The 15,629-nt window shown below is 48.8% G+C and overlaps 1 protein-coding gene and 1 long non-coding RNA gene across 6 annotated transcripts in view; one reads left to right on the top strand and one right to left on the bottom strand.

Moving 5' to 3' along the window:
- Positions 1 to 15,629, top strand: part of Tet3 (tet methylcytosine dioxygenase 3) — a 100,116-nt gene that overhangs the window by 5,473 nt on the left and 79,014 nt on the right. For 2 of the 5 annotated variants that reach the window (XM_078028995.1, XM_040271259.2), the window contains exon 3: positions 10,303 to 10,359. The exons of 1 other annotated variant lie outside the window; for it this stretch is intronic. In XM_078028995.1, coding sequence (XP_077885121.1) covers positions 10,303 to 10,359 — 57 coding nt within the window. Of the gene's footprint in view, positions 1 to 9,845; positions 9,990 to 10,302; positions 10,360 to 11,976; positions 12,136 to 15,629 lie in introns of those variants that run through there. 2 more of the 5 variants (XM_040271262.2, XM_078028997.1) reach the window with 2 other exon arrangements.
- LOC144369335 (uncharacterized) lies at positions 226 to 8,765 on the bottom strand. Its single transcript, XR_013428860.1, has 2 exons — positions 4,356 to 8,765; positions 226 to 1,237 (listed from the first exon to the last, which is right to left on the bottom strand). It is a non-coding gene; the product is annotated as an uncharacterized LOC144369335 (long non-coding RNA).

Below are 15,629 nucleotides of genomic sequence, written 5' to 3'. Positions count from 1 at the left end.
GGTGAGGAAAGTAAAGACCTGATCGTGTAGGAGAATGACCCTTTATGGAGGAAAAAATTGGCATAGAATATATGCATCAGGTTGGAGACATGACTGAGTATTATGGTTGAAAATTAGATAAATGAAAAGGTGGATGGTTGAAAACTCTTTCTAGCCCTCTGCCAAGTGGATTTCATGGCTGAAACACATCTTTCTGCTAGGGTCTTTCAACATCAGAACACCTGATGAATTCTTGCCCAGGGAACTCTTTATTCCTGAAGATAGAGGATGTGAGGAAGGGGGCTCTCAGCAGTAAAGGGGGAATTGATCTATAAAGAGGAAGTGATGAGACCCTTTAGAAAAAGGGACCACATCTTGGCATTTGTGAGGCCTGAGAAAAGTTGACCTAAGACTTTGTCTTTCAACTGCAAGCAGAATTATGGTGAGTGAAAGAAGACCAAAAGACTGGTGAAAAGCCCAGTTTTTCAGAGATTTTGGAAATTAAATGTGTTTAATGTTAATTTTTTATAGTTCTAGAACAGACTATTTGAAAGGTGGTTTGTGAGAAAATGAAGTGGTGAACTATGGGAGTCCCCATGGTTCTTTAGGAAGCAGCCCAGACAAGCTAAGTTCTGGATTTTGACAAAGAAGTCATGGTGTCTCTGGCCAGCTTTTTGACAAATCAAAGGTCCATTGTTTGACATGTCATGCTGAAGGGAGGTCACTGATATAATTGCCCTGCTCCACTATGTATATCAGGGTTTCCACACTGGGATCATGGGGAGGACAAAACAGTGCCTGGGACCCACCCCACAGGGATTCTGACTTAACTAGTCTGAGGTGGACTGATCGGTCTGGGGCTCTTTGGGTGTATCTGATGTGTGGTTAGCATGTAGACTCTGATGCAGATGAAAGACTGAGGTGATGGGCTGCTGCCTGGACTCTGCTACTGCAGATTGAGTTCTAGGCCCTCCTGAGTGGTTGACACCTTCACTCTCATCTCACTGCTCAATAAACCCATTAGCATTTCCTGGGAGTTTTTTAGAAATGCAAAATCTCTGGTCCTGTCCCAGACTTTCTGAATCAGAATATGTACTTCAACCAGATTCCCAGGTAAGAATTTGAGGGGCTAGTCTGCAGCACTTCTGTGATTAGAAGGAATGGGACATAGAAAAGGGGGCACAAATAAGTCATGAACGGGCAAAGAATTCCAGTGGCTAACCAGGATATGGAGGATGATCCAACACATTTCTTCACTCTGTAAGCCAAAAAAATGCAAGAAGTCATGAGATTTACTCCTTGTTTATTCATGTTCTTTTGGAGTTCTAGTCTTTCTGGTCTAGTAGATTATCAGTGCCTTTAAGAATGTGTGTTCCGAGAACATGTTTGCCACTCAGCAACCTGATTCAGGACATTGGTGCCCCCACAAGAGTAAAGATAGTGGTGCTTATACAGAGGAGGAATGTGTCCATGGAATCTTGGACCTCTTAGAAGGATATGCAGGCTTATGAAGCAGAAAGGGGTGAGTGTGTGTCTGTTTCACAAGAAGTAGGTAATACGTGTGTTAGAGCCACAAGTGGGCCCTGGTAGTGAGGGTGCGGCTATTAAATTGATAGAACAAGAGGTTAGGGTGATTGGGGCAGCCTGAACAATGACATTTAATTAAGATAATGCAAAGTCCTGCATTCCTTTTTTAAAATGAAAAGAAACCTTGCTATCTAGCATGTAGAAAGAGCTGAAGTTTTTTTTTTTTTTTAATTTTTTTTGTAGTTGTAGATGGACAGAATGCCTTTATTTTATTTGTTAATTTTTATGCGGTGCTGAGGATTGAACCCAGTGCCTCACGCATGCTAGGCAAGCGCTTTGCCACTGTGCTACAGCCCCAGCCCAGAGCTGAAGTTTTGTAAGGAGTGTTGAGCGGTCACAAGCAGGACAATTGAAGGAAACAGAGCTGTGCAGCTTGCAGATGAGAAACGCCGACCAGGGCTCATCTTGTGTGGAAGAGGGAATTGGTGTCTTCACATGGGGGAATATGGACAACTTTGGTCAGTGGGCAAAAATTATAAGCAGGCCAACTGAACCCATGTTAGAAAAAAGAATGTCTAACATTTACAGCTATTCCTACACTGAAGAGCTAGCCCTGAGAGGCACTATTTCATGTGTCTGGATAGGGGCTAGGTGCTGACTGGTGGGGATGTTATGAGGACATCCTCTGTCAGGTGGGGGCTTCCTGGTGGTTCTTGATAGGACTATGTAAAGTATATTCCTTAGACATCTGTGTTGTAGTGAAAACATTTATTTGGGGGCCACAACACTTTTGGTCAAGTTCTAGACTTACTTATTTTTGTAGTGCCAAAGATCAGATTCCAGTTTTAGACTTAATCTTAGAGCTAGAGCTAGAGCTAGCCTCAGACCTGGGTTGGGGTATCAGCCAACTGTTATGTGAATGTTTAGAGGTATGTTTTCTTAGGGGAGAAGGTCCATAGTTTTTAGAAGATTCTCAAGAATATTCATGAGCTCTCCAGATTTAAAAAGCATGCTGTACCTGAGCTGTCCAGTTTGCTAGCCATAAGCTACAAGTGGCCATTTTAATTTAATTTAATTTAACTTAATAGCTCAATCACTTTGTCTTTCAAATATCTGATAGCCACACGTAGCTAGTGGTTCACTATTGGATAGTGCAGATAAAGAATGTTCCCATTGGGCTGAGGCTGTAGCTCAGTGGCTGTAGCTCACTTGCCTAGCATGTGTGAGGCACTGGGTTCAATCCTCAGCACCCAAAAAATAAATAAATAAATAAATAAATAAATAAATAAATAAATAAAATAAAGGCACGCTGTACATCTATAACTGTAAAAAAAAAATAAAAGAAGAATATTCCTATCATTGCAGGAAAGGTCTGTTGGACAGGGATGTGGGCCAAACATTTGATATCCTTTGTGGTCCCAAAGCATCTTTCTAGGTTGGGGGACTAGCTCTCTGGGTTGGCTGCTCTTTGATGGATTTTTTTTTTCCTGATTTAGGATCATGGCCTCCATTCCAGGTAAGTGGTGAGGTCTGTGGTAACCCATGGGTAACCCACCACAAAGCTCATGCTTCTTGAAGGTGTGGCCATGTTTTACTTACCTGTTATGGGGAGGGAAATAACAGTGGGAGTGAGGTGTGGCTCCCATACAACTCCCTCGTGGGGAAAATGAGTTCTTTCTACCCATAATTCTGATCAACAGCTCCAGTGAACCTTGTTCTTATGGACTTCTAGTACCAAATGTATTTCTTCATGGGTCCTACTCAGAATTGTCCCTATGTCTTGGGTTTTCTCATTCAAGAGAAGGCAGTGTGGTGACTTGGTGGGCCAGAACATCATGAACAATTCATGTGGAATTGTTACCAATTCCACCCATTCCCTATCAGCACTTTTTGACATCTGCCTTGTGGAATGCTGGTAGGAAGCTCAGAGATGAGGTTGGCAAAAAAAGACACCCCATTCATCTTGCTCTTAAGCTCACTGTAGCCTAGTTGGCTGTTCTGGAAAAGTCCTTTGGGTTGCTGTGGTCCTCTGCCCCTGTGCATCTATGCAGAACCAAGGCTGTTGCCATACCTGGAGTACAAAGATCCCTTGGTGGCCTTGTCTCTTGTCATTTGAATAAGAAATTTGATGACCTAAGTTTTTAGTAATCACTGAGGGAGGGGTAAGAAGACAGCCAGCAACCCAGTGTGGGATAACTGGCTCATCTTCAGGTGACCACAGGTCTTAGGGTTGCTTGATTATTTCATGTTACCATAGTTACCTCTGGGCCTCTGTAGTCCAGCAGGCTGGACACTCTTTTTTTTTTTTTTTTTTTAAGAGAGAGTGAGAGAGGAGGGAGAGAGAGAGAGAGAGAGAGAGAGAGAGAGAGAGAGAGAGAGAGAGAGAGAGAGAGAGAATTTTTAATATTTATTTTTTAGTTCTCGGTGGACACAACATCTTTGTTGGTATGTGGTGCTGAGGATCGAACCCGGGCCGCACGCATGCAAGGCGAGCGCGCTACCGCTTGAGCCACATCCCCAGCCCCAGGCTGGACACTCTTGATGACTGTTCCTGCAAGGCTGTCTCTGACTTGTACAATTTCTAACTCTGTCTTATCCCATCTGCCCTAAACCCATCTGGGAATTGGTGGACAAATAATAAATCTTCCCCTGCTATTAGAGAAGGAACTCTAAATTCTCAGAATAGGATGGGAATTTCTTGGGATAGCATTGTTTTGGGGGACATTGGCCAGACTGCAGATGACCCTATAGCCTCCTGCTCCTCTTAATTACTGCTAGGGGAAGCCTCAGGAAGGGAACATGTGGAAACTGGGTCAAAACTGGTGAGAGTTGGCTGTAGTGGTACATACCTGTACTTGGGAGGCTGAGGCAAGAGAGTCCCAAGTTTGAGGTCAGCCTGGGCAACTTCATGAGATTCCGTCTCAAATGAGAGTGGGCCTGGGGATGTTGATCAGTGGTAGAACACCCCTGGGTTCAACCTAGGTTTAGTATGGGGGGAAAAAAGAGTGACAAAGTACTGGACTAGATAAAGTCTGTTCCACTTCTGAGCCATTCTTATGAGGAGGATATTTGAGTTGTTCTTTCCTGTCTTTGTCTTATTTTTCATTCATCTGACCTTTCTGGGTAAGCTCTGGGTGTCCCAGTTCCCCCAGTGTTGCTGTGGATGATTCTGTATTCTGAAGCTGTAGAAGAGAGAGGGATGGCAGACTCTTACTGTGAAGGCCAGGGCCACTCTGTATTGTGTTCAGGCTGCAGGATTGGGTGGAAGGTGGTAAGGGTCTTGCGGGGCAAGGGGAAGAGAGCTGGTGCTAGGAGGAGATACACCTCCTTCAAATGTTTTTTGGATCCCCGGACCTTCAGTGTCCCTTGTACTGAAAGAGGGCATAATCTCCTTCTGATGTCTCTTCCGTTTCCAAAAGCAGGGTGTTATCTGCTTTGACCTGCAGACATTCAAGCTGCGCTCCCAGCCCCATTCAGCTAATGTTGCTGGGGACTTGGTGTGGGCAGGGTTGTGCACTGAACCTGAGCTCTGAGTGAAATGGAGGCAGCGTTAACTATGTCCTTAATGAGCCTGTGGTCTGGGGAGGGAGACGAGCATGAAAACAAATAATTATAGCACATTCTGGTAGGCCTATGAGGGAGAGATGCCTTGAAAGCAGAAACCAGCCTTAGTTACCTCTGGGCCTCTGTAGTCCAACTGGCAAGGGAAGGAACATATCCTGAGAGTTTCACTATATCGATGTGTGACATGTGAGGAGGGCAGAGTCTCGTCTCCCCAACCTTGCGCATGTAGAAGTGCTGTTAAGAGTGCTTGTGGCTGGTGGCAGGGGTGTGGAAGATGCAGGCAGGCCACTGAGCACACCCAAGGGTGTTCATGGATCTTTGATGTGGGAGGTTAATGCTTTGTGTTAATTCCTCTTGGAAATCTTCCTTCGAGGCTGCCCCAGGTTTCTAAACTATTCAGCATTTGTGTCCTGTCTTCTCTACAGTGTCATATAGTCCCTTGTTACTTGATTGGGTTCTGGAACATTTGATGGCCCAAAATTGTTAAATTTGGGGTGAGGAGACCCTGTTGAGATTCATAGGATATAAAACCTTCTCACAAGCACCCAGGAGGGCCTGTGGGGTGCAGGCAGAGTGGTGAGTGCTGCCTGTCAGAGGCTCTGTGTGTGTTCTACATGTTGGTGGAGAAGTGAGAGAGTGAGTTGTTGGCTGCCTCTTGCTGGCTTCTGCTGGTCATCACTGGGTACCTTGGTTCAGTCTGGTTCTGCTGCATCTCCAAGAGGGGCATCTTTTTTCTTCTGTTGTTGCTCCTGCTCCTCAGCTTCCTCCTCTCTGCAATTGCCGTTGACACAGACTTCCGCTGCCAAAGCTAATTGTGAGGCCTGATCAGTGAATGAAGGCAAAGGCAGTTCCCATGACAACCACAAAGAGTTTCAAATATAGGGGATGATGTGTGTGTGATGGGCTGCAATTACTTGGGTGGAAATTGATGCGTGGACACCGGGGACTTCAAACATAGGCTCTGAAGGTGGAGGGGGTGTTAGGTTTCTTTGGCAGGATCCTTTGTGTGATGGAGAGGGAAGGAGGTCACAGACTTCCCTCACAGTCAATTCTAAGTGCCTTTAACGTGTATAATGGTGGGCAAAGCCCCACAGGGGCTTTGGAGAGGCACGACTCTAGTCATTCTGTTTGGGGACACAGGACACACATACAGAAAGGCAAATTCCAAGTGCCAGATGAGAAATGTTAGAAGTGCTGTCAGCTGGCAGAGGCTGGGGTAATCGGAGAAAGCTTCCTGGAGGAAGTGGGGCTTGAACTGAGTTCTGAAGTGAAGCCCAAAGGAGAGTGACCTCATTTAGGACAGCCATGGCACAAGAGAAGCCTGTCTTCCTGTATCCCCTATTGGCTCTAGAAGAGGTAGGTGGGCTTGAAAAGCATAGAGCTACTTGTAGTAGCTCTGACTGTGCTTTTGCAAATGAAGAAATAGCAAAATCCCTGCTTAGATGTTTTCTAGCTGTGACCTTGGCAAGGTGCTTTAGCCTTTCTGTATCCCAGTTTCTCCTTCTGTAAAATGGGCATGAATAATTACTGTTTCGTTGAATTGTTTTGACGCTTAAATAAGATGCTGTCTGTTGTGCCCCAGGTGTGGGGCACTGCATGGGTTGGTGCTTGTTTGCTGTTCTTGCATATCCCCCATGAATGTGTGTCTGGATCTTTCCACCTTCCTTGGTCTTAATCTGTGTGGGGTCTGCCTTGGGGTATCCATGTTTCAGAGGTTTTCATTGTGTGTCCTGAAAATTGATGAATTATTACACTTTTCCCCAGTGGGGAGGATCGTGGCCCACTTTTCCTGCTTTGAGTCCAGTGGGTTGTGATGGAAGGTGGGGAAGGGACCCTCTGCCCTATGCACAGGGATTCCAAGTACCGCTGAGTTGGTCACTGTGAAGACCCAGATGTATTAAGAGGAGAACATAGAGATGGGAGGAGGATTAAGTGGGGAGTGTCTCAGCTGGAGGCAGAGCTGCCCCAGCCTGTGCCTCTGTGACTCCCTCCACTGCTGGCATTCCAGATACCTCAGAAGAAGGAAGGAAACCAGGGTGGGATGAGGATAGAAGCAGGTAGATAGCCTTGGGGCTCCTTTGGGGTAACTGAGGGCAGGATAGAGATTTGCTCTTGGTAGGGCTGACTTAGCAGGGGGAGAGGGATTTGAACAGGAAGTTAGTGTGGAAACTTGGCTCCTGCAGGCTGGTGAGGAAGATGTGTGCTGGCTGAACAAGTCAAACTCTGCTCTGGTTCAGTTATGGCAGGTCCCGCCCTCCCAGGAGAGCAAATGTGCCCCCCAGATCTTTGGGGACCTCAGAGAGAAGGCTGACCAGGAGAGGGGCCTCCCCATCTCAATGCCCAGCTCCTGCCTCTCTAACCTCCCATGCAGAAACTCGGCTCAGCACATTCCAGCTCTGTGCAGAGCCTAGTAAAGTGGGGAAGACAGGGCCCCCGTGGGGAGGACTGCCATGTAAATAAATAACTGTACTTGGTTGTGGTTGGTGCCTAGAAGAGGCAGTACACTGCTCTGTGAGGACCCGGCAGGAGCCAGTGATGCTCATAGAGGCTTGCTGACTGAGAAACTGGCAGAGGGGAGGCACTGTTTGGATTAAGCCCTGTATCACATTAGCTTGCCGGGATCCAGAGGGGAGGGCAATCCAGGCAGAAGGAGAGTCATCAGGAAGTCTATGAAGCATGAAAAAATTACTATTCTCAGATCTGCAGCGTAAGGGGAAGTGGTCAGTTCAAGAGTTCTATTCCTCTTCCTCTCTGTAGGATTGGTGGGGCTTTTGTTTTTGCGCGTGTGTGTGTGTGTGTGTGTGTGTGTGTGTGTGTGTGTGTGAGAGAGAGAGAGAGAGAGAGAGAGAGAGAGAGAGAGAGAGAGAGAGAGCGCGTGAGCAGCATGCATGTGCGAATTGGAATAAGAAAGGGCTGAGTTTGAATTCCAACCTACCATTCACCAGCTGTTTTGACAGGCAAGTAACTAAGTGTCTCTAAGTCCTTCCATTCCTGGGAAGAGACAAGGTTGTGTGTGGAGTAAGTCAAATGAGATGATCCTACAGTGTGGTTGGCACAGGTCCTGGTATGTAGCAGGGCCTTGATAAACTGTGGCAGCTGTAGCAGCAACAATATTAATTGATACTAACCAAGCAGTGTTAGTCTCTCTCATCCAGTAGCAGACTGTGTGTGTGGTAGGAGTATGGGCCAAGGGCTTTGGGGAGGGTAGAAGAGGGACTCCATTTAACCAGGTTAAAGTAAGAGTTGACAGGTATGCCTGTCAACGGTAAAGCCCAGTTTTCCATTCAGTATCATAGCTTGGGACATAGTTTCTTACCTTGCCTTGTCACTGGCTTCCCTTCTTGCCCTGGGAGAAGCCCAATAGGACTGCCTTTTTTCCCCTAGGGAAAGCAATATGGGCCCTGGTGTTTCCTGGAGTCTCCTTACCAGAGGTCAGCTTTGCTCTTTCCCTTAAGATAGCTCTTCCTGTTCTGGGTATCCCCTTGGGGCCCCAGGGAGGGGCAGCAATTAGGCATCTGTGATGGAGTGGGTAATAGAACGAATCACTGATCAGGGGCCCTCACACATCCTAACTAGTCCTATGAGTCATATCTCTTCTCTGGCCTTGGCTTATTCATCTGTGAGAATAAGAAGTAGCATCCAGTGAGCTCTTCCAGAAATGAAGAGTGCTGGTAGCTAGCAGCCTCCACAGCCTGACAGGCAGTGTGCTGCGTGCGTTTCTCCACGGGAGCCCCTGCAACTGTATGAAGGTAGCTGCTAATTCCATTTTACAGATGAGCAAAGTGAGGCTAAGACAGGTAAGTTACCACTAGCTGGGTAGTGATGGAACCGGGTACAGGAATGTGTGAGAGTTGGAAGATCCGAAGTGTTCAGCTATAGGGAGGGGTTGGGGTAGAGAAGGATATGCTCCCGGATGCAGGTAATTGAATCCAGGAGTGGACTGCAGGGTCTTCCTCTCTCTTTTCTTTTCTTACCTTTCCTCCCTGCCCTTCAGTTTCTGGCTGTCACCTTCCCTCCTCTGCCTCCTCCCGGAGCTGAGAGAACCTGAGGTCAGGATGTTTGGGGGGCATCTCCTGCAGCTTTTTCAAAAGAAGAGAAACCATGGTGGGGTGGGGTATGTTCAGGCATCAGTAGGGGTGATCCCAGAATAAGGTGTTTGAATGTTCCTGGAGGACACAGCTGACTTGGTAAGGCTCGAGGCACAGGCAGTGGGGGCTCCCAGAAACAGCCTGTTTTCCGATGTAGGCGCTGGAGGGGGAAAGACTGGAACTGCAGAATGATTAAGGATACGGTCTTTAGAGTGCAACAGACCTGGCCTGGTGTCCTAGCTGTGTCATCTTGGCTAAGTTACTTCTCTGGTCTTGCCTTGTTTCCTCATTTGCAAAACGGGGTAAAGGTTCCTGCAGCCCCTGGCTTTTTCTTCTGGACTATTTATTGTGCCTCATGCTCTAGTGTCCTGCTACCACCAGGATGAGGCGGCTAGAGTGGTGAGGTTCCGAATCCCACTGGCGTCTTCTCTATCCTAGATGCAGTCTGTCATCCTTGACCCTGGAGGAGCAGAAAACGCCTTCTGCGAATTACCTTAGGGGTGCCCTCAGGAATAAGCAGGGGGTGCCCCGGGATCCTCAGCCTGCCGAGGGAGCCGCGACAGGCCTGGGAAGCAGCCCTGGCGGCGCAGCAGCACCCTCGGTGGCGGCCCCCGCCTCCTGGCTGGGCAGGTCCACCGGCGGGGGCAGGGCCGACTGAGGGATTGGCTGGCGCGCGCGCCGCCCCCTCGCACACCAGCCTCGCGGCGGGGAGGGGAGCGCAGCCGGCAGCTGGCCGCCGCCTCCTCTGCAGTGCCTCCCTCCGTGCGCTCCCTCCGGCGGGGATAATGGGAGGCCCGGCGGCGGCCAATGCACCAGAGGAGGCCCGCCGAGGTAGAGCGCGCAGGGCCAGGAGGGACAGGCAGGCCGAACACTGGCAGGGGGGCAGTGTCCTCTTGGGTCTCAGGAAGGTTCGAAAAGGAGAAATGAAAACAAAAACACACTGGAAAGGCGAATGAGCCCATCCGCACGGGTCTGGGCGGCAGCTGGAGGCAGGAAGATGGTCCCCGTTAGCCTTTCTTCCCAGGCCCCTTCCTCTTCCCCTCCCTCCTTCCCCTTCAGTGTGGAGCGGAGGTTCTGTAAGGAGGACTTTGCTTCTTTTTCTGATAGCCGCCTGGCTCATCAGTCTCTCTGGCTTCTTTTGCAGGTGGAAATAAAGGCTGGTGAAGGAGCCGGGCAGTGGGCACAAGGGACAGCTGTCAAGGTACCTTGTGTGTATGTGTGTGTGTCTGTGTGTGTGTGGTGGGGGTGATGTGTTTGGATTGGATAAAAATAAAGGGTCTCCTCTGGTGATCCCTTAATCTCCCACTGTGTGTGTAGCAGCAGCTGAGGGGGAGGGGCGGCAGGAGTGTGGGCGGCCAATGAATTCTCAGGCCTGTGTGGGTTTTGTTTGGATTCTTTTGCTTTCTCAGCTGGATGGTTTGGGTGCAGTTGGGGTTTGGTTTGTTGAACTGTTTTTTTTTTTTTCTAAGACATGCAACCCACTCCCCACCCCTGTCTCTGAAAATCTCTCGAGAATGTCCCTGGCACTGTTGGTTAGCATCCAATCTGCAGAAATCCCTGGGGGGTGGGGGGGTGAGGGTAAGGGGGAGGGGGAATTGCACTCCTGAATCTGAAGCTGATAGGGTGTCATTAGTCATGCTGCTGTCACCATGGAGATGGCTGTAGAGGAGAGGAGGTGGTGGGGGTGAGGATATTTTGGGTAGGGTGGGGGCTGATGCAACATTATGACTGGGAAGCCGGCAGGCATTGCTGCTACTCTGTGCAGCTTGGTGTCTGGGAGACTGGGAAGGGAGCATTTTCAGGTGTGTGGGAAGCAGAGAAAGGGGCACTGAGTTGCTCCAGGAGGTTGTCTGAGGGTGGGGGCTGGGGTATTTGGGACAAGCAAGTGGAGATTCTCATAAAGTATCTGTTATTACTAGGAAACCATGGATAAGCCTCCCAGGTTGGCAAGGACCAGATGAGTTAGGTTTCCTTGGGCTTGCCCCTGTTTTCAGGGCTGGGGACCCTCCTTGAGTTTGGGATTACTCAGCAGTATTCTCTGCTGGCTAAGGACAGAGAAAACGGGAGGAGGCAGCTTGAAGTGGCTGCCTTTCAAGACCTGAGAGACTGGGAAGGTGTGTGGGGACAGGTGGGCAGGGGCAGGCCAGTGGGACTTTTCTTAGCAGGGAGGAATCTGAAGGAGCCTGGCTGCTTAGATAGTAGGTGGGTGAGCTGCTAGTGTCCCTGTATGCTCTTAGTCTCTCCTCTCTGGAAATCCTCCTCCTGCTTCCTGTGAAAACTGTGGGAAGCTCTGCGGAGGTGCTGGAAGTGGCACCCTGCCACCTTGCTGCCTGGGTGGGGACATTGGCAGGGAGGGGCTCTGCTTCTCCACGTGGGATGGGGGCTCTAGAGCAAGGCTACAGGGTGGATCAGGAGGCCAGGGTGGTTCCTTGGATTTGTCCCAAGGAACTTGATTCAAGGAAGTGCTTGTGGGAGGGCATGGATTTTTGCTTTTGGAGCAGCTTCTAGGAGAAGAAGAGCCAGGTGGCATTTGCTTCTCCAGGGAGCTGGCATGTCTTGGTGAGACTGGGAGTAGTGGGCGATCACCTGGATTGAGACTGTGGGAGGCCCCTAGGAAAGCAGAGGGTAGTGTGTACTGGAGATAGTGTGGGTGCAGAGGAGAGAGCTGTGAGCTCACCTCAGCTCACACTGGCTCTTAATCTGCCTCTTCTCTGGAGCAGAATCCCCAGGTTCCTCCTCTGCTTCCTTACTGGCTGTCCGCTGCTGACTAGAGGAGTTGTAGTCACGCATGTGCTATTGCAGGGCTGCGGGCACTGAGATCATGGAGTAGACCTGTTCTGCCCACCCCCAGCCTGGGGAAAACAGGGCAAGGAGATGGGGACAGATGGAATCAGAGGGGGAAGCTCCCTCCTCCCTCTGTATCTCCAGCTTTGTCAGCAGAGCTTCTCTTTCTACTGGGAGAAAGGACGGCTGACAGGTCTGTTTACTCCCAAAAGCATCCCTCCTGCCTGCTGTACTGATGGCTCTCTCTGGCAGACCTACTTCCCTTCCACTGTTTCCCAGTGTGCTCTCCAGTTCTCCTGCCCGCATTCTGCTGACCTGTGATGAGGCCAGTTTTCTGCAAACCTGCTGGAAGCTCTCAGCCTAATACTCCAAACCTTCAGCCTTTCGTGTTGTGGTCATGTGGCAGGGGCAATTTGAAAATGCAGAGGAAACCCTCCAAACAAGTCTTCCCCCTTCCCTCCTCTCAGTAGAGGCTGAGCTGACTGTGTTCTGACAGCTTGGAGGTTATGTTTGTTCTTGTTTGTGTTGTTGAACTATCTGTCTTGAGAATCATAACTTCCTCTTAGGATGACACTGCCAACAGGCCCTCAGGTTTGAGCCCCCTGTTCTTGGTTCCATCTTAACTCCATATAGGGTTTTCTCAGGTGGCCAGTCGTGGTGTGGCTAGATGAGACAATTTTGCCAAATCTTCTTTTATCATCAGTCATGGCAGAAGAACTGGTGTGTGAACTTGTCTGAGAACAGGTCAAGATGCTGAGACATAGAATAGAGGGAGTGCCACAGTCTGCATTTTCATGGGATGGGTGCAGGAGGGTAAGCCCCACTGGTGAATGGTGTCCAACAGCCAGAGGAAATCTGAACATCTGTGTGTTGTCTTGTCAGGGTTTTAGAGAATATTGTGATGTATGAGTGTACATAGAGGCACAGAGCTGAGCTTTACGAACACAAGTTGTCATTTTTCTGTTTAGTTTATTCCATGTCTCCCCACGGTATCCCAAGAAACATACCATAGCGCACACTATTGTCACCTCCTCCCCCTTGGCAGCTTGGACAGGAGCAAGTGCCCAGTGCTGAGAGCACTAGGCAGCCCTGCTTTTGGGCTCCCACGCGGCTCCCACGCTCTACCCCATGGGAACACTCCACTGGCTAGGGATGTCTGGAAACTATTTTGGGACTGTGCCCAGGATCTCTGCCTTCTGTCTTTCCTTTTGACCACTGCAGAAATGCCCTCGTCAAGAATCTGATCCTTGGCTTTCTATGCACTGAGGGTCACTCTTTCTAGTTCTTTCTTGCTTGTTCTTCTAGCCTTTTGTGAGGGTCCAGGAGCAGCCCCTCCTCTCTGAGCTGAACTTGGAGATATGGAAGCAGGTGAGCCTGACAGGCTAAAGCAGGAAAGGAACCAAGAGTTGAGTTAGAGGATGGAGGGAGAGAGGAGTTCCCTGTGTATGATAGAAGAACTGGAGTTAAACCCTAGAGTTGAGCTCCATCTTCTTGGTGACCCCAACTTTTGTTAAATGTCATCAAGGGAGTGGGAGAGTGCTTGTCAAGATAGACAGGAGAGTGAGCTGAAGGGAGAGCCTTCCTGTCCACAGTGGTGCAGGGGTCCTGGGGCTGTGTGCAGGGACCACCATAATGGCTACACAGCCCTCTTACTACATGAGAAGGGGCCTGGGTGCTGGGCTCCCTCCAGCTGTAGTTGGACATTTCTGCTACAAATGGGCTTTGTGGTCTTGCCAAGTCCCCTCCCATACCCTGGAGGCTGTAGCAAATGGTTTGGCTGGCTGGGGCTGGGGGCAGGGAGTGTGGGGAGGGGCTTTGGTTTGGCTCAGCTTTTGGGTCTCCCAATCCTCTTAAGTCCTCTTTTTCCCACTCCTGACCTCTTGGGCTTTTGGCCTCATTTCCTCTCCCACCCAGACATCTGGCAGTCAGCTGAGGACTCCCCCTGTTCCCAGCATCTCTGCAGCTTCTAAGGAGGAGGTGGCTTCCTTATGGATAAGTTTAGGGAGTCTTTAGGCAAACGGAGGATAGGGATGGCTCGGATGCTTAAAATGTATAGATTATTGTGCTAACTAGGGCTGTGACACCATCCCTTTCCACTTCATCACTCTCTGTCTGTCCCTTTATTTTTTCAACATTTACTGAGCTTTTATCATGTTCTGGGTATAATTCTCAGTACGGAAAAATAGGAGAAATCATTATTTCAACTTCATAAAACAGTTGGAAGGTAAGCAATGTTGACTAAATTACCTAAAATCATAAGTGGAAAACCAGCCTTGCCAGTTTTTGTTTTCATGCAGCGAAAGCTTTTAATGGTAAATTTGTGTTTGAGGTGGTGAACGTTATACATGATGGACAAAACTTCTCATCCCATACATACCTAGCTCATTACCTTTCTCTCCAACTCAGTGAACTTCAAGGGACTTTGAAAGAATCAACATGCCAATCTCATTTTTAGTAAGTTAGCGTTTCCAAGATCTAGTAGGTTAGGGGATCATGGCCCCAAATGGACTAGCTAGATTTTGAAAGAAAGGTGTTGGCCTTAGGTGTGTTGGGCTTGAGATCCTGAGATCTGTTTAGTTTGTTCCAAGTCTCCCCATGATATTCCAAGAAACATATCATAGTGCACACTACCCCCCCACCCAACTGTCCTTGGCAGCTTAGACAGGAGAAAATGCCCAATGCTGAGAGCACCAGGCAGCCCTACTTTTAATCTCCTACAGCCCTACTTTTGAACTTGCTTTGGGGAAAGCATAATGATCTCCATTTCGATGCTTTCCTACCCTTTCTGGACAGAGATCTTTCCATCCCAGACTTTCTCTTGGAGTGCCCCAGAAGATTTCCTTTCACCTCTGCTTCTGTAGATAAAGATGACTTCTGCTTTCCCTTCAGCTCTGTAAGTCTGGAAGTCTGATGGCAGAGCATCAGAACCTGAGGAGGTCCCTGAGGAGCAGGACTCTGTGTGTGTGTGTGTGTGTGTGTGTGTGTGTGTGTGTGTGTGTGTACACACACTACGTGACTTGGAGGAAGAATGCAGTTCAGGATAAAGCAGGTCTCCTGTAGGTGCTGCTGTAGAACTGGGCCTTGAAAGAAACTAAAACTGCGTTGCTACAGGCAAGATGCCTTGATTTAAGAGCTTTCTCTGGTGACTCTTGATAATCTAAAAGAGGTGTAGTCCTTTCCTCTTGGGAGCTAATCACAAACTGCTTTGATTTCTGTAAGGAAGGATATCCTTATCATTTTGACTGCTTGCCCCTACTTCTTCCCTCTGAGATCTTTGGCTCTGTTGTTGTTTGTTTGAGATGCTAAAGATAAGACCCCAAAGTGAAAATACCAATTTCCTTCTATTCTGGCTGCCCTACCCTACAGGGAAGGAGGGGGCTGAAAGGTAGGTAACATCGTCTTGCCACAAAATATTCCTTAAGCCACGAAATATTCCTTAAGAGGCAAACATGCTAAGGAGCCAAGGATAGGAGGATTAGGGTCTAAGTAAATCCTGGTCATTCTGTGGCCTGGAACTCTGGTGCCCTTGGTGCTTAAGTAATTGGATTTCTCAACCCCGCCTCCAGGCATTTTCACGTGTAATCCTAGCTTCCTGGGCTTTGCATGGAAACAAAAAGGTTTGAAAGGGTTTGCAACTTGTCCCTGACATTGAGCTCCTGAGCTCCATGCCCAGTTGACTGACTTTAC

Source organism: Ictidomys tridecemlineatus, chromosome 12, assembly GCF_052094955.1.
Source record: "Ictidomys tridecemlineatus isolate mIctTri1 chromosome 12, mIctTri1.hap1, whole genome shotgun sequence".
NCBI lineage: Eukaryota > Metazoa > Chordata > Mammalia > Rodentia > Sciuridae > Ictidomys > Ictidomys tridecemlineatus.
The sequence above is the reverse complement of the archived record's forward strand: the minus strand, read 5'-3'. Positions and strand labels throughout refer to the sequence as shown.